The sequence below is a fragment of the Bombus pascuorum genome, chromosome 11 (genome assembly GCF_905332965.1).
Source record: "Bombus pascuorum chromosome 11, iyBomPasc1.1, whole genome shotgun sequence".
NCBI lineage: Eukaryota > Metazoa > Arthropoda > Insecta > Hymenoptera > Apidae > Bombus > Bombus pascuorum.
Genome location: NC_083498.1, coordinates 6962660 through 6981887, shown reverse-complemented (window position 1 = coordinate 6981887; position 19228 = coordinate 6962660). Strand labels below are relative to the sequence as shown.

Below are 19228 nucleotides of genomic sequence, written 5' to 3'. Positions count from 1 at the left end.
ACATATAGAGTGTGACACAAATTAATTGCCACGATGTTTGAACTCGTTCGGATAATTTAGTAAAGAAATATTTCAAACCAAAGTTCATTGATATTAAATGAAAAGTTTTATGGGTACACAAGAAAGAATATCTTTGATTCATAAAAAGAAACCAAAGTTATGTTACGTTGATCTTTGTTTTATCTAAGAATATTTGTTTCGTCTAAACAACATTCTTCTGAAGAGAATGAGCATTTCTCAAAAATTAATTATTAATTCTTTGAAACGAACTAAATGTTTCTTTAAAGTAACGAACAACACAAAAATTTGGACAATTAATAATTTAATGTAATGTAGACTGTAAATAAAGAGAAAGTGAAATTTTAGTCACAGCGTTCCATCGTATTTAGATTAAAATCAATAAATTTTCATTTGAAGTACTCTTTTTATTATACTATCAAAACTAGCTCAAATATTATCGTGGTGATTAATTGATGACACACCTTATATGTATACTACATGTAATATAGAGGCTTGTTGTTGCGTAAGTTCATAGGTCGTTCATCTGGATAAACCTGGTTCGGTTTTGCTAACAACTATTTTAAAATATTCTATGTTAATTAGCATATAAAAAAAAAAGAAAAGACTCATTAGTGATCAATTTACATTGCCTTGTTCGACCTCGCTATCAGAGACAGTGCTTCGGAAAGAAGCCTGGTGCGCTTGCCGAAAAGCAGGATTAGTGATTATGCTACCTCCATCTGTGGATAAAGCTTCGCTGCTTCCTGTTCCACCTCCCCGCCCACTCTAAAAACACATGACGCCTCTATATAGCACATTTACTACTTGCAACTTTATTTTTTTTCTTTCTCTTATCTTACTTTTTGTTTTATTTATTATTAAAGATTGCAAATCAATTTAAAAGATTTACGGACTTTTCAATCTCGCGAGAACCCCGAATATTAAATTTGTATATTAACTGTTGGAGGAGAAATATAGTATTTTATTATTGTTTATGCGAAATGTTAGGTGTATAAAGAATTTTCATAAGTTTTATTTGGTCTGATATTCATGTATTATAGTTCTGAATTATTTCCCGTAGTGCACTGTGTTCCTCTAAGCTCGTGGATTAGTATTACTGATCACTATTCTTGGGCAATACTTATCGTTTGACAATATTAAGTATAACAATCTTTCATGCAATTTAGTGTACCTGTGTATTTAACGGAAACAACACCCATTTGTCCATCGTAGGGAGATAATACATAGGAATTTTTAATTTCAACAACTGTTTTGTCGTTGTTTAATTCTACAGAGCCTTTCGTTCACCTACGCTTTCAAACGTTCAATAATTTTGTGTCCTATGTCGTTTTGAAATATGTATGGATTATTTAAAACCATCAATGCGTTTAACTTATAAGTAAATTCAATACATCTGATTGATCTACAGTCTTCTAAAATTCTTAATCAGGAGAAGAGATATCATAGAAAGTAGAAACTTTTTCCGTGAAATCAAATATCTTCTTTGTACACCTCTCTACATGACTTGCAATAAAAAAGAAGAACAAATATATAAAAAACTTACAATATAAAATATCATACATGAAAGCGTACGAGGGAAACGAAACATTCTGTAAGAATAGTTTTGGTAAGCTTTATAGTTGTCGGGCTGTACACGTGAAATGTAGACAGAAAGTGAGACCATGGAGAGAAAAACAACTTTGCTACCTTCGTATGCCACGAGGTAACGTTCTGACGGAACTCGTTGCTTTTACCTCAGAGTCGAAGGACGTTAGCCTGCTGAGGAACTTTCCTTTTTTCGTGAACATATCGAGGAACATGTCCGTCGTCGATTGGCCCCCTTCGTTAGCCGGTGGTGCGTGGCCGTGTGACATATCCAAATGAAGTTGAGGCGTATCTTCAATCAAAGGACATTTATATTGTTTGAATCAACTCAGATTTGGAATATTAATAAACTGTAATTTATAATGTAACATGGGATACATTAAAATTCACGTCGTTCTATATTTTTCTATTTGAAAAGATCCTAACGATGATTAAATGAATCACAAATATATTCTAATTAGAATTTCTGAAATTTCAAATATTTTACATTCAATTTATCGTGTTCTATTTTACCTGACTTATGAGGTGCGCCTGAAAATTCGGGCTGTGTAGGAGACTGTGGGGACTTCAAATTTTCTCTGCTGCCAAATGGGCTAGATGCCTGGAGGAGTCGCAAAGAATTAGAAAGAATTGAATTATAATATTGATAACATGAAACAAGGTAGATAATTTATAACGAGTGTTACATACTTGAGACATTAGTGAACTATCGAAACCACCCTCCGAAAGATCCTTGCTCCAATAATGAGTGTGTGCAATCTCCAATAGCTGGAAGACTGACGCCATTCCACCTAAACCGAAGTTATTATAAGTGTGTCCAAGACCGTGAGCCACTGCTTGAAGGCACTTTAGCATTCCCTTGTAAACTGGTTTCGAGATACACTGTTGATAAAAAGCGGAACAAAGAGAAGTTCATGAATGTTGAAATTGACATTATGACCATATATATATATGTCGGGTTTTCGTTAAGAATTGGGTTAGGGACGTGTAATAAATCTTCACCGGGATTATTCATCGTTGTCACACAATCGAGGTAGCGTGTATTAACATAAGTATGGATGTTACAAGATTGGCAAGTGGCCGCGGTAACTAGACACTAATGACAATGACCTTAGGTTCGATATAACGAATCCGCGGTCAACGGGATAACAGATATACTTTGCTCTAAAGTCTAAGTCGGATTCAACTTACTTCTCGCAATACCAGGATTACTTGACTAATTCTTTATTGAAACGTGGATTATTCACCGATCGTACAGACACTAGATAACTGACTAATGAGACTGCAAGAAAGGGAATGACTTTCCGTCACGATGACGCTGCAGAGAAAAACTATGATAGGGTGTGCTTAAGAGCATGAAATCATCGGATTCGTCGAGGAAAGCCTCTGCTCGGAGGGTGAGGGAAATGGACGTTGCTGTTAATTGGTTAATTTCTATGTTGGTGGTTAGAAAAGAATGCTAGCCGCCCTTGAGAGAGAGTTCCTCTAGCGGGAAGCGTCGTACGTGAGGAAAGCAGATCTCCCGTATTTTCCCGCAATAGGTGACAGAATAAAGACTGTTTGTCAATTTGAAGGACCTTAGTTAACTAAATCCTAAGATTTATAGCGGGTCCTCAGGCTAGTTGAACATATACTGTGAATGATGCATCGATATCTGGTGATCATCTTGCCCGAAGAATGGGGTCTGTGTGTGGCGAGCCACGAGGCCATCTGAATGTTTAATGTTAAGTGTCGGTACAGCTAATTTTTTAAAGGAGAGCTATGCAATTCTATACCTCTGTTAGGCGAAACGTTCATCCCGTGACTGCGGCTACGTTCGGCGATTATTTATCGCCTCGAGCCTAAACTCATTATCTCAAGTCGCGAACAATTGTGTTTGGGTTATTTTGTAAAGGTTACAATATTGGGGGTTTTCCAAGGAGGCCCGATGTCCTTTCATCTCCGACATATACATCATGAAGGTTTTGTATAAATTACACTCACCACATCGTCGATATGATCGTCAGGACTAATCTTCTTATTGAGACCTTTATTCAGCTTCGTCACCACCAGATCTCGATAGCTCTCATCCTCCATTAGTTTCTTCAGCCTATTCAATTTTAGCCAACCAACGCCTTCGCCGGCTATCACCTGATTCACCACCTGGTATAAATTCATAAAATGTCTCTCTTATAATTGAATCCTAATTCTAATTCTGCGTAATATAGCAAAATAAATATTAATAAATGAAAGAACTTACATCCGTCAGGAAAGCTTGATTGTCACTATTTGTACTAGACCTCTCTGCATTCTGCATCCTCTGAATATCTTCCTGATTAGCTTTATTCGTCGAGTGTTTTATCAATGACGAACGTTCGACCAATCCTGTTTTACCTAAATAAGACGAAACAATTTAAAGAGTCAGAAATTAATTTTCAATTAGTCGAGATTGAATAAGGATAATAAATACTTTTAGGGAAAGGTCCGAGCAATGGTGTCTTCTTATCCGCCTTTTGGGACTGAGGGAAGCCGGTATTTCGACTAGAACTACTTTTACTACCTACAAGTGTAAAAAGAGAAAAACACAAAATGAATTGAAAAGATTTATTTTATATATTTTTTATCTTTTGTATATCCTCTTGTATTGTATTTATGCAATAAATAAGAAAGAAGAGATGAAACGTACCAAACAGATCGCTAAACATGTTGCTCGTTTGCGTAGCGATGCCATTTAAATCACTACTAATATTGCTGAAAAAATCACGTCCGATTTCCCGGCGCCCTCCGCGGTTATCCGAAGCGACCAATTGCGTGCTATTCGAATCTCTTCGTTGCAACATTCCCGGAGGCGATGGGGGTGAATGCTGCGTATCGCCAAGGCCCTAAATAATTTCATTTCGTAAAATTTCTTTTTTAGAATTTTGATTTTGAAACACAGTTCTTTCACTTGAAATTAAACCGTTCAGTTCCATTTAAAAGAAACTTTCTATTTTCAATATTCTTATTTAGCGTATTTTCTCCGTATCAATAAACTTTTAAAGTTTGTTTCAAGTATTTGCGCTATTGTTATATGATTTATTGTGAATTTCTTTGGAACTTTGAAGTGTCTTCAAAGTTTCTTTAGAAACTTTTTGAAAGAGAGATACTTATTAATCCAGTGGATGAATCAGTTTAAAAGATTTCCAAATCTAATGAAATGCAGAAATGTATCATTAATAATAATGTGGCGTACCTTGAGTAAACCTTTCTTCGCAGCAACCTCTTTGGCACTTTTCGTCAAGTCTCCAAAAGTGCTCTTGCTTACGTACGTTAAATCATCGAATGTATTTTTGCTGACTCCAGCCGCGGTTTTACTAGCTTCCAAAGCGCTCTTCGAAGCTTCTTGAACAGATTTCGTTGCCTCCCCCATAGCTTTCTTCGTCTGTTGCGTCAACTGTTTAATATTTAAACGAAAAATTAAATATTTTCTACTTAATTTAAGTATTATAATTATATCGTTTAATTTAGATATTATAATTAATGTTTTGACATAAAGACTCACTTGTTCCAATGGCGCGAAGAGACTATCTTCCCCGGCCTCTGTAATCTTCTCCTTCGCCTGATGTTTCAACTGTAAAACAAAAAGAAAGAAGAAGAATAAAATTGTATATAGAAAAAGATTATTGAAAGTTTTCAACAAAAATAAACTATAAGGAAATTGTACTGTAATTCATATCAAAAATATTTGGGGCTAGTATGATTATTATCAGAAGAATCTTAAATTATCGATAAAAGGTATAGCCAATGATGAGATTAGCAATAATAATCTGAAAAGCCCTAAGTTTTCCTTATAAATCATTAACCATTCTGTTTTTCGAATATGATTTTCGAATATTCACAATATTCAAAGCCACAAAGATACCTTATCCATCTGAGCAAGAATTCCATCCTGGCTGCTCTGTCTCTTAGTTTCACGGACCAAATCCTTCGCCTGGCTCGCTATTTGTTCTAATAACGATCCTTGAGAACCTTGTCTTAACACACCATTTCCAGTCACACTGGAAGCTTGTCTTGGTAAACCTTCGGCCTGCTTCTGTCCACTGGTACTCACAGATAATTGTCGAGAAACCGTTGACGATTCACTTTCATTGCTACTATTACTACTCGTCTGTCGAGAAAATGGTCCTGCTCCAAAGCTCGGCGTCCTTGCTAAAACGTTGCCCACACTTGGGTGACGCTGCAGGCTTGCCGCACTTGGTTGAATCTTTGAAATAACACAAATAATGGATAATATTAATTATCGTAAGCTATTTTGAAAATTTATCGAATATTTTTGAAGAAGACGCTTGTTCTTGGAAAAAAATCCTTTTGGGAAGAAAGACCGGACAGTTTTCAACTTTACATACACATACATTTAAACATCAGAAAATGAAATAGAGGAAGAATTTCTTCTTTAATTTAAGGGAGAATTTCTCTAATTGTAAATTTGTTAAGTTTTTGATTCAATTGTTAGATATGATAATCATTAATTTTTTGGAAATTTGTATCGATAGAATATTATGTAAGTTCTACCCTTTGCCGTATAATATCGAATTTATATATATTTATGTAATATCGAATAATATTGAAAGACAGATAAAGATTGTTACGTAAAAAGGTTTCGATTCAATAGACAAGAGATAAGATATTTAAGAGAGGAAAGTAAATATAAATACACAGAGTAACGTAAGCGAAGGAACAGGCGATACTATATACATATGTACATGAAGAATGAAGTTTAAAACAGGAAATAAAATATTTTCAGATGAGACATTTATAATATTACATATTAGAATACCTATTTCATAGTCATAGTATGGAATGTTAAAAGCAACATGTATCGCTGTAAAATTTAAAAAGACGTTCTTTATCGACGTCTGAGGTATTAATCAATCCTTCGACGGTGGAGGCTGGGTCAATTCTAACAAATGCACATGTTTTATGTTCCTTACTTTCTATACTATACACTGACGTGTCTTTATTCTATAAAACTATGCGAACAATTTTATCATTATATGGAGATAGAAATTCTTCTCGTTTGACGTGACAATAATCAAGTCTTTGCCAGGCGAGAGTTAAATAGAGAAAGTAGTCAGTCGTCTTTAAAATTTCCTATAAAACAGGCGTGTAGAGACGATTATTCTTATAATATTCTCTGTTGTATACATATAATTGGATAGTGGCATTCTGAAGTGATGTTATAAATAAAAAATATGACTAAGCAAAGATGACACAATTCTTCGTAGTCTGACTTAATTTGTTATTAAATTATAAGGCAAAGGGTTAAAATAAGTTGAGACCGATTGATCGAAAGGATAATTGATGCTTTGAGATGAAGGTTTATATTACATACAGCTTTGATGAAATGTCATAGAGGTTGTTAACTTCAATTTTGTGACATAATTTTTGAGAATGAAAAAAAATACCATGCATTTGACCTAATTTATTCGTAAAATATGGATACGATAATAAACATATCAATGAACTACATTGGGACAGTTATATCAATGAAACGTTTTGTAGATTACATACAAATAATACATACAAATCTTTTTAATACCAAAACGATTTAAAAAATGCTTTAAATGAATCTTAGAAGAAAAATATAAGAAAGAAGAAGAAATTTCCACTACAGAAGTAAAAACCAAATAAATGGAAAGGAAAAGATGTTTGAATGATGAAATTCTGAGAGAAAACACTAGAGAAACATAGAAGAATAAAGAAAATTAATACTATAAAATTGCAGAAAGAATCAACAGATATCGAAAAATGGAAAACATTAAAGATACGGGAAATCTATATTATAAGATTCCAAGAAAAAACACTAAAAAGGCCTCAAAAAATAAGACAGATTTATACTTTGAAATTTTAAAAGAAATCACTAAAAAAGCATTGAGAAGCAAAAGGAATCTATAACATATGAAATCCAAAGAAAAACTCCTAAAGAAGTTTCAAAAACTTAAAATAAATTCATACCACATACTTAGAACAAACATTGAAAAGTGAAAACTTATCCAAAGAAAAAGAAATTATTTGAGCGATATCGAACATCGAACGATAGATGAAAGTGAAAATGAAATGAAAGGGAGTCTTCGTAACTCGTTTATGTAGCTCGATAACGAAATGTCAAACGACCATGAAAAAGAGGGTTTTCCATGCTGAACACATCGAGTGGAAAATCTGCTGCTTTTCGATGATATACCGCATGCAAAGTTCAAAACAATATCAAAACAAAAAAATCGATAGAAAGTAGTCGACAGATGTTACACCAGTCAATAGACCACCAATGAAGGATGAACTCACAGGAACGACATATCTACTGACGCGAGAAGTCCTGTGGGATGTGGCAGGACGTTCGTTGTCGCCGATGCTCGGAGTCGCTAAAGAACGTCCCTTCCCTACTCCAAACTGTCCTACTGAACTTTGTGCGCTCAGGATTGTGCGTGGTGTTATCGTGGACGCTGAGTCTGACTCAAAGCTACCACCCTCCTCTTTATCCTATGATTAAGCACTTTGTTAGGACGTCGAGCGTAATGAGGATACTTTCATTTTGTCGATAGTTTAGCTGTTTTTTAAGAGTTGCTTCGTGTTGGAGATTGATATGGGATGTTCTATGTATAATGAGATTGGTATAGATAGAATGATACGAAAGAAGAATTAAAAATTATAGGAGGAAGATAAGATTTCAGGTTCCTTCTTTTGAATAAAAAGATTTAAGATTTTGGAGTAAAGATACAATTTTTAACTTCTTTTTTCTTATTACTCCGTAGTAAGGATAAATTTAGAAAATAATTTTGGAATGATCCTAAGCAGAAAATTAAGTATGCTAGCGACCCAAATTTCATTTGAGAATGAAGCACCATTGTGTGTGAAGTAGGAGTCAGGAATTTTAAAAAAGAAATTAATCTAGGATTCTGTTACTCTGGTAAATTCTGATGGAAAGAAAATTACTATTGATAAGTGTAGCATTAATTGCAAATTAATAACAAAAGTAAGCAGAATTAAGTACATATATATTTTTAAAAATACTCACATTGGTTGACTGTGAACCTTCTTGAACTTTAGGGTTTAACTCGAACTCAGAGTCCCTGTTGAAACTAGGACTGCTTAGGTCACTGTGACTGGAGGAAGTGCTCGTAGGACTTTCTGGCCTCACTGTCGATTCTTCCTCTACTCCAGGATATCGCAATGAACTGGGTGGATCGTAAACGTTCTTTGGGTCTACAGACAGGGACATTGGTTGAGGCTGCGCCACTTGTGAACAATTGTAGCCTGTAAAACAAATTATATCCGATTAACAAAAAGAATTATTAATGAATTAAATTAAAATTCATTCTAGATTCTCCTATTATTCCATCATTAGAATATTTCAGATAAGAGTAAACAATCCTAATTGATGTTACATTTTTTCCGATTTAAGTATGAGCCTTCTTAAACATTACAGCTCTTACCAACACTCGTTTACTTCTATTTCTAATAATTTCAGTATATCAGTTCTGTCAAATACAAACGATTCTTAAAAACGTATTTAACTGCAGATGTTTGCGTAAATTCATGTATTTGTGAACACAATCAAAGAAATGGGGAATCGAAACTTATCTCACTTAACCGAGATTTACATAACTCTAAAACATAAATACTATAACAATTATCTTCTACATTAACATTGCGTTTGATTACGTTTACACTACACATTAAATTAAAAAGAATTATTTATTTGTTAATTACGGCTACTCACCTGGAGACAAGTCGGACGACACCATCTCGGATACAAAATCGCTCAGCGACGAATAAGAGGAACTCGTACTCTCAGCACCTTCCGAGTCAGACCCGCTTTCGTCAGTCGGTTGACTCTCGTGTTCCTTCATCGCCTTCAAAGCGTTCGCCAACGAGCTACCATTGTCCCAAACTGGGAAATAAATAGGTTCTAAATTCGAGGCGTACCACTTTGGCTTGTCTCCGATTTGAGCTGGGTCGAACACCCCTGTTTGCACCCTCAAGAACGCGACGTTGCTCGGAGTGAGCGACCATTCAGCCAAAAATTCCACCGCCTGAGTTCTAGCGAACTTATTCAAGAAATGGCTGGTCCGTGGCCTTGATCGGAGAAAAGAATTGATTTGAAAGGCGACTACAGGCCTCGGATATAGTCTGAGTGTCCTCGTATGTTCGGTGAAGTTCGCCAGAAGGTTCTGAGAGTTGAAGAAACGCACCATGGCCACTCTCGTAGCGACGTCTACAGAGTCCACGTCGTTTCCATAAATGAATGGGTTGAAAGATTGCATGGTCTGGGAAGAGAATGGTTTTTGAGGTGACGAGGAACCCGCTGACTGAGATATGGAGGAACGACGATGACCGGAAGCCGCGCTGGTTCCTGGAGAACTCGCTGGACTCGGATGATGGTCGACGCTAGGTCTATGCTTCATTGACGACACACTGTGAAGAATTGGTTTAATTGTAACAAGAGTTAATTGCTTTGGTAGTGTTAGTATTAGCAGACTGCGAATGTTCATGCGAATTCATATTTTTATGAATGCAATTGAAGAAATGGCACTTAAGCAGAAGTTTGTCTCACTCTGCTAGATATTGTTATGGTGATCAGAATACTTCTATCTCTACCTATTATGAATTCTGCGCATTTTTTCAATTTTAAATTTTCTATAAATTTTCTTATAATTGTCTAGTTATTGGTCTCTAAACCTTCTCTTCTTTAAATTCAATCCTACTATTTTTATTCGTATTGATTTTATCGCATTCGATATTTAGTTGTGAAACGTTCTCTTTTATTTTGTAGGGTAAAAGAATAGTACAAAGTAAAAATTCAATCAGCAGTAAACGCATTAACGCGCTTTGTATTCAGGAAGGTATAAAAGAAAGTTGAAATTGATATCGAAATAAGAGTAGATGGAAGCTTAAACTAAAAGCATAGAACAGGTAAATAGAAAAGAATAAAGATTGGAACGAATAAAAATAGAGATAAAATAAAGAAGGGATAAGAGGCAGCAGAAAGAAACATAAGAACGGAAAGGAATAAAATGTTTAACTAGAAGAAACTAAACATTTCTTATCCACAGTTTTTACGTTATTAATTACAAAAACATTCGTTGAACAAGGTGGAGTTTCTTTTAAAAATCATGACGCTATGATAAACCAATAGATGGTAAAAATTCATCAAAAAATATATTGAAACTTTTTGAACAATCTGATATATATATAACTATAGAAATATTACGAACTATTGAATTGAACCTACTGGATTGGTACCCATAAAATATCATTATCGTTATTATAATAACACTCACTATAAAATACGAAATATGGTTCAAGGTTTGCAAAAATAAAGAAACTAATAAGATTAATAAAATTGCCAACCTTAAAGTGGACAAATGAGAAGTTAGACTCTCCCTTCTACTTGGAGCTTGCAGAGAAGTCCTCGGAGAAGTGTCTTGCGGAAGTGTTTGCGGAACTGACATACTAGCCATTGCCTAGAAAAAGAAATACCATCCCATAAGAAAAACGCAGAATAAAAATACAATTTTCTAGATATCTTCCTACCAAGAGCTCGCGTTTGAGAATTTGTCATATTGTTTAAGCAACTACGTCTACTCCGTCTATTCTATAACTATGCTACACTTCCTACATCGTAGTCTCTAAAAAGCTTCCGGTTCCTTCCCTTGAAACGGAAATAACAAGTGCTCTGTATCTTCTAAGGATGAATAATCAAATAAAAAAATAAAATCTAATTGTCGTAGGTATATGAGGCAAAATTAGTCCATGCCGCTAACTACAACACAAGGAATATATCACCTATATATTTATGGTTCATGCAAAGAGTGGATAAATGAAATATTTACACCAGAGCCGGTTTGGTCCATCAGTTGCATTGCCTGCGGAACCGATTAAACGAGGAATGATTAAATCAACGTGGTTCATTGTCAATATCGTTGTGTACCGTAGAGAGATATACTAGAGTATATTTCGTCTCTTTTTCTAATTTTGTCATATTAACTCCTTCGCAGCTTTGATACGATATTACACTTTAACATTAAAATCACAGTAATAGCTTTATCTTTTATAAGTTACATATTGGGTAGTTAAGACTTAATTTGGATTGTTATATATTATTAATATATCACGTATATTATATAATAATACAATATTATCGTCATTCATGGTTCAAAGATTTCACTTACATATATAAGTAAGAATTGTGCATGACTGAATGAATGTTATCAACGAAAATTTTCAATTATTTAAAGGCAGTGCTGCAGAAATATCTCAAAATTCTCCAATAATAATCAGCTTCACGACTTTTTAATTCTTAATTCATCAATTCGTGAAATTTACAGTGTATAGAATTTTCCTACGTACTTTATCGTTTATACATACGTACAAATGCATGCGCTTAAACATATAATAATAATAATGAGTATACATATTGTACGATTGTACTAACTTATGTAATGTAATTTTGGTCGCTAATGACCTATATTAGTCGATGCGACAATAAATTATAAATTTTCCTGTATAGAAACCTACAGAAATTTATTTGCAATTAATTTTGGAATTATTTAATTTTTTTAAATTCTTCAGTCTTCTTTTTTCTTAATTTTTTATTCGCTAGGCTGCGAAAGGGTTAATCTTGATCGTGATAAATGTCTATTTATTTACCTGTTTCAAGTGGTTCTTTAGTACGGTGCCTTCTGGTTCGGGTAATGGGGGCAATTGATCACCCAGACCAGTAGGTGGGTTTATTTTATTGCTGTCTAGATCCACTAGCCAAATGTCATCGGGCATTTTAAAGTTCGTTTTGAACAATAAAAAAGTAGCGGGTATTCCGATAACAAATGGTGTAGGTGCAAGCAACAACTGTTCCGCGCAGCTCATGCACGTGGGTAACAATGGTATCGCGGGGAACATATACTCCAGAGGATAAATCATCGTTACGAACGCCATTACGGACATCGACAGGGCATTGTAGTCGCGGGATTGCAACACAATCTGTAAACAAATATAATTTATTCATCGATTAATTCCATTTCCTCTGTTACCTTTATTCGCAATATTATCAAAAAAGTAAGGGAATGAAACTGAGACATTTTAAAAAATTGAGAACTACTATGAATCAACCAAGTATACGGAATCGAAGTTATAATAGTAAATTATTTTTATCATATCGTGGAAGATTAACTTTAAAACAATCGTTAGAGAAAGAATGAATGGAAACAAGGAATGAGGTATAAAAATTAAACGTGGAAATTCTCTAATTGTTCTGAGCAACGTAGTAAGAATCTTCAGTCTAAAGTATCGGATTATTGAAGATATAATTAGGAGAATCAATTTCTTTAAATTTCTTATCCTAAATTTGAATAAACAGAAACGAAAATCTTATAGAGGCTGAAGATATTTTACAAAAATTCAAATCTTATAAATTACACTAAATATATTGATTAATACCTAACGAAGAATTCGTCAAAAATGAAAGATACGCTTGGAAAACTTTCTTTCTAAAAAAAAGATCACTTTCAAGAGAAAATAATTGTGATTTACATGGTAAAAAGAAAGATTACCTTGTGCTCCAAGAGAATCAACGTGAGGACCTTCAAGCATATGTCAACGCCAAGAAGTTCCAGGGGTAGATGCAGAGGGAAATCAACGAGAGAAAATCTAGTGTGGTCTGGGAGTGCAAAACAGAGTGGTGGCTGCATACTTTGCGACACGATCTCGACCTCGACGCGTGTCTTTTCCGGAACAGGTACAGGGCTGCTTAACAATCGCAATATCCACGTCTCGATCTCTCGGACATCGTGTAGCACTATCGATGGTGTTCCTTCCAGTGTTTGTCCTGTTAAAACGCTCCACACGGTGTCTCTGTTAAAAATCAGCAGACAATTTCTGTTTTTAAGAAACTCGTTCTTCATTTATTTATTTATATCTTAATTGAGTGTTTAAAAACAATTGAAAGTTGCGTTAATCACCGCATTAAGAATTGGAGTATAATACAGTGCAATACGTATAATACCATAACATAAAAATATGTATCGTATCTAGAACAATAGTTCTGAAACAAAAGTTGCTTGAAGCGAAGACTCTCGAGCGAGGAACAAATCAAAATAACTAAACAGAGAAGAACAAGAAGTATTTCTGTTAAACTCTTAACATACTTTTGTATCTCCTACTCAAACATTCGTCACAAAGAATACCATCATTTCATTCTTTCAATGAAGAAGTTTCATTTCCACTGAGAGTCATTAAAAAATATTTGTACTGCAATCCCTACGTTTATAGTAATACGCAATCGACAGACAGAAATAGAAACTGTCGTTAACACAACCGATGCGATAGGAAATGAAATAAGATAGGAACAATGAAATAGAGGCACGTACAAATAGCATGCGAAGTGAGATTTGAATATTCATAAGGAAGAATTAACGAGTGAACGCAAGTGGATGTAAGTTTGCTATTTTAAGGACTAATCCTTACCTGTTGGTCTGCCGGGAAGCACCGACTTTCTGCGGTGAAGAACTCTCGTTACACGCATCGATGATCTTCTTCAAAATGAAAAGGCATTCCCGGAACATCGAAAAGAACGGATGATGGGAAATGATACATAATGACGTCAGCGAATGATTTCGTGTCCTCTGGAAGCAAAATCATGAAATAAAGATATAGAAAATAGGAAAAATTATTGATATTTGTAGCATCAACTTCGTGTTATTATTATATAAATATTACTTATATATTATTCTTATATATTATATATTACATATTATATGTTAGTTATATATTAGGTAAATAATACAACATTTTTGACCAGTTCACCTGTCGTCTGCGTGAAGCACGTGGAGACGGAGAATGGCTTCCTCCACTTTCACTATCTCCACTCGGTGCAGTGATACCTAATCTCGGTGCATTCGGTATATGCGAAGTGTCAGAATCCCTTCTGCTGCTCGGGCAATCTTTTTCTGAGTCGCTAGGGCCCACTGCACTGCTCCTATAGTCGCTATAAAGAACAGCTAGAGATACAGTCTTATAATTGGGAAAAATATTCTCTCTAATTAATCAGTACAATCAGCGTAAACGAAAATGGTAAAAATATCCGATTAAAAATGTTGGAGGAATATTCCTAAAAGAATTCTTTCCTATTTCATTGATATTTCCTAAGCTTCCACTTTTTTGTAGTCTGACTATAAGTAATAGCTGAATCTCGATTTTCAGTCTTAGGAGATTCAACGTTTTGTAATGCGTTTAAATGTTCAAATGTTCGTATAATATACATAGCTGCTAATAACGATTACGCAATTATGGATCTAAATTATAAGTTTACTAATGAGTCTGACCTTTCAAGTCGATATCTCGCAAATGAGAGAATTTTTAATTGTTCGGACAAGTGTTGGTAACTGGTAGAATGGGTGTAGTTTTCGGTAGTAAGATTATGATAAAATGATGTGTTATATTTCACCTAGAAAAGGCAGAATCTGTGCTCTTTTCCATGCTCTTTCTCCAACTTTCCCTTCGAAACGTCGTATTGTACTTGTCCCTTTTCATCGACACTCCACTCCCGACCGCAGCTCCTACCCTTTCTATTGGTCGATAAAAATTCACGCAGATACCATAGCGAGTTCTCCCTAAAATAATATCGAATAAATACAGTTAAAATACGATATAAATATCAAGAAACCAAGCATTTTACGAATTATATTTATTTGATTCTAATCGCAACACTCCTGTGTTTATTTTTGTTTCTCAAGGCTTCTAATGTCGGAGTTAATTCTTCGAAAGATTATTTTGAGAAGCGCAAAGGAAAATCATTGAGTACCGGAGTCTTTGTCCGTAAGGGTGAAAGTGAAGGATGTGGCTTCTCGTAAGGCTGTGCGTTTTGGGCCCACGCTGGTGCAACCCTCGGGTTGACAGAAATAAACCATGTCCAGCGGCAATGGAAAATCTTTGTGATCTTCCACTGGATATCGTCGCAGCAACTCTGGAACCTAAATAATCATAATACATTCATGAACTTTCTAATTAATAAAATGCTGCACTATTTATACGCTTAAGACAATTGTATCTTCTAAATCATCTCTTTTCACCACTTTCCACTTTCTTTTAATATACAAATATTTCTCTTCCTTATTTGAAATTCCTTTTTTCACATCCTCGTATTGTCCTTTTTATCTCTGTGTTCTCCCTTTGATATCTTTACGCTTCTTCCTTTTATCGCTAAAATTTCCTCCTTTGTACACTTACATCGTTTTCTTTCTATTATTAGAATAGTATTCCTTTATCACCTCCGCACCACTTCTTTTTATTGTAAAAATTTCTCTTTTATTTGTGTTAAATTCCTTCGTTAATCTTTCTGCTGTAATTCAAATCTCTTGATATCTTCTTAATGTTTCTCTGTTATCCGCTGTTCCTTGAAATTCTCTCTTTCCGCAAGGTTGCTACAATTTTTCTCTACAATCTCCTGCCATAGGATCGCTTTCCCTAATGCTTAATGATAAATAATCTTCATAGTTATTACTCGTTTAAAGAAAAATATGTACCTGCACAGGCTGGCGAGAGACTGAGGGTAGTCTGGCCCCCACAATGGCGAGATAATCCACCAAGCGGGGGCACAAGTGCTTCTTCTGTATATCCATCGCTGTAATTTACAGCTCTGTCACCGTTCTGTGCAATGTGTACGGATCATCTGAGCCGTCGACCTTTCGTCACGATCGCCTCCTGATCGGTTCATGGCTATATCATTCTTCTCTTAATCTTCCATATCTGAAAACACACGCGAATCAATAGCTATCGCAGAATTATATTTTCTCTGAAAATTGAGTTCTATTTAATTTATCCTTCTACGCTAGATCGCCTTGACATCCTACCTCCTACCCTGGTTTTTAATTAATTTCATCGATTTTAACACTAACGCACCAGACAAGATAATCGACATTAAAATCATGTTTTCACAATTAATAAAAATATCCAACTGTTACTATCATTTTAATCTACTGTTATTTAATTTACAAGTACTATTGTTATTATTTAGGTACCTGACAAAGATCAATGGTTCTAGTGTCGAAGAATTTCTCTAAAAATTGTTCTAACAGTTTCGATTTGAAGGAACTTTTCCAAGTCTATATTACAACATTTTTGTATTAATGAATATTTATATTTAGGAAATTTCTATCCTCCAGAATTTTTTAATCCGACCAATTTCTATTGCGATTATTTAATTTTACTATCAGGGAAATTTTTATCTATGAAATTTCTATACCAGAAATTTCTGTTCGTAACAATTTCTATCAACGAACTTCTGTTCGCTGAAATTCGTATTGACCAAACTTTTCTTCGCTGAAATTTGTATTGTACCAAATTTCTATCGCGGAAATTTGCATTCACCGAATTTCTATCATAAAAGTTCCACTCAATTTCTGGAAATTCATGCTTCAAAAAATTGTCTACTACAGTTCCTATTTAATTAATAGCCGTGTGGATACAATAACTATATAATAACGATACAATAACTTCTAGAACAATTCCTATTTAGAGAGATGTAATCCTTACACTTTATAACGATGAAGAATTTTAAATACGACGTAAAATGTTTCCAACTTAATTTAGAATTATGTATCTCGTTTGAGATACACGCAATAAATAGAAAGAACGGATTAGACCATGAAAAATACTATTGCCCGTACTATTAATTGATAGTACGATCTAATAGTACGTGAAACAATATTTGGAGCACAAGGCTCATTGATTTCTTGAGCCTCGTGACCCATATTGGGTTAACAAGAATCACAAAAACGCTTGAGCACTGTACAAGGTTTAAGCCGAGCATAGCTTCTCTGAAGCAATATTTAGGTGAAGATCCCTTAAAAAGGTTGAAGCTTCTAGGTGACATTAACATTGACAAGATTTTCACGTCCCTGAATTTTCTGCAACTTAATCATGATCTGTTAAAAAACCATTAAAATACGTTAAACATTCTCTTACAGTTCGAGAAACGAAATTTTTCTTAACGTTTAAATAATTATTCCTGCGACATCAAATAATAATTGCGAATTGAAAATTCCTACAGTCCGTAAAATTATTAAAAGCGTATGAATTAAACAAAAGAAAATAAGGAAACATTTGTATTTATACCAAAATTATTATTGTTATACCATATAATTGATAAATAATAACAACAATGAGGGACGATATAATAACATTTTGAACGATACCGTGACTCACAATTTGCATAACTTAAAAATAGGAATTTCATTTTAAGAAAAGGATAATTCACAATCGATATATCCCTCCTTAAAGAATCGCACGAGCTTGCGCGGAATAATATCCTCAAGTAGATGCCAAAAATATTTTCGCGTCTTTTCCGTCTTTCTGACCTACTTTTTCCATTTAATTTCGTAGTTTGGACGCTTGCAAGTTTCTTTACTAGTTGTGAGAAAAGGATAATGCGTTCGGAACAACACTTTCCGCTATAGAACGTCCCGTTTCCGGTCCGTTCCGTCACCTCGAGCGAGATAAATTGCAATACGAGATATAACGGTGTCGGTACTATGCTTGAAAATTTACATATACAGCTTGAACATTTCAACAAAAATTCAAGATAAGAAGATTCAGAGAAATTATATTACAAGAACTGATAACAAATATTTAATTTGTACAATTGTAGGAAAATGTGGAAATTGTGCTTACTGAATCGTCGAAAATTATCGAAAATTGTTAGTACGATTCATTGATTTACCCTCGTTAAAATAAAGCTACGAAATTTCAACAATCTCTCGAGTAATTGCGTTAGATTCCTCTATATCGATCGGGGGGCAATCAATGAGTCGATTTAGCAATCCTTGGCTCGTTTCTCGAGCATTTTCATTTATTTTGCTCTACATTCTTTCAAGTTATTTTAAAAATTTTAACATTACATTTTACAGACAAGTGATAGACAAAAAATAAATCATCACAACATCATCGGTTATTGCCAATATCCTTTATTTCTCTTCTACTATTAATTATTTCTCTGAATAACTGGATTTTCGTTTATTTTATTCTATCTTTTCTTAGACTATTTCAAACTATGAATCCTACTTTTTCAAATAATTAATAAGCAAGGAATTGATACGAAGTGATGATAAATATATTATGAATCATTGCAACAAAATTCGAGGAAAAGAATTTTTAATAAAAAATGATCTTACATACGAGTTGTAGGAATTGGTATATATATATAATAAATATAATTGAATAGAAATAAAAGAGAAGCGAACAAGAGGAAATCGTTCCGAGCGAATAGACCAGTTCACTTCTTCAATGGACGAATCCACGTTTCCACGTTCGTCCAATTATTTCAAATCAACGTTTCAATACGAATCAAACTACAGAGCATTTTTTCTAACGCAATTCACTACTTTATAAACTTTTCAGCATAAAAATACACGTAAACGTAACTAATAATACATATGACCGAATATGATCAAAGATTATCATGCTTCATCCCTTTATGTTTTCACCCTTTCCAAGAATTCTCAGCTAATGTACCACTGTGATCGAACAAAACACGTTTCAGCACACAAATCTACACCTACGACAGCAATTAGACTTCGCTCAATTCATTGATAGTAAAATCTTGATCAGAAGCCCA

General features: G+C 34.3%; 1 protein-coding gene across 8 annotated transcripts in view; it reads right to left on the bottom strand.

Annotated features, from left to right (window-relative positions):
• Window positions 1-19228, bottom strand: part of LOC132912158 (MAP kinase-activating death domain protein) — a 41870-nt gene that overhangs the window by 20363 nt on the left and 2279 nt on the right. For 4 of the 8 annotated variants that reach the window (XM_060969323.1, XM_060969327.1, XM_060969324.1 and 1 more), the window contains exons 2-24: window positions 16140-16362; window positions 15419-15587; window positions 15062-15227; window positions 14422-14602; window positions 14083-14240; window positions 13170-13470; window positions 12271-12600; window positions 11454-11486; window positions 10972-11084; window positions 9341-10035; window positions 8636-8874; window positions 7906-8100; window positions 5486-5827; window positions 5126-5194; window positions 4817-5017; window positions 4271-4466; window positions 4055-4144; window positions 3845-3978; window positions 3589-3747; window positions 2296-2487; window positions 2119-2206; window positions 1755-1897; window positions 646-786 (exon numbers count right to left, since the gene is read on the bottom strand). In XM_060969323.1, the coding sequence (XP_060825306.1) occupies window positions 646-786; window positions 1755-1897; window positions 2119-2206; window positions 2296-2487; window positions 3589-3747; window positions 3845-3978; window positions 4055-4144; window positions 4271-4466; window positions 4817-5017; window positions 5126-5194; window positions 5486-5827; window positions 7906-8100; window positions 8636-8874; window positions 9341-10035; window positions 10972-11084; window positions 11454-11486; window positions 12271-12600; window positions 13170-13470; window positions 14083-14240; window positions 14422-14602; window positions 15062-15227; window positions 15419-15587; window positions 16140-16235 (4431 nt within the window). In that variant the 5' untranslated portion in view covers window positions 16236-16362. The remainder of the gene's footprint in view (window positions 1-645; window positions 787-1754; window positions 1898-2118; window positions 2207-2295; window positions 2488-3588; window positions 3748-3844; window positions 3979-4054; window positions 4145-4270; window positions 4467-4816; window positions 5018-5125; window positions 5195-5485; window positions 5828-7905; window positions 8101-8635; window positions 8875-9340; window positions 10036-10971; window positions 11085-11453; window positions 11487-12270; window positions 12601-13169; window positions 13471-14082; window positions 14241-14421; window positions 14603-15061; window positions 15228-15418; window positions 15588-16139; window positions 16363-19228) is intronic. The other 4 variants (XM_060969325.1, XM_060969328.1, XM_060969329.1 and 1 more) reach the window with 4 other exon arrangements.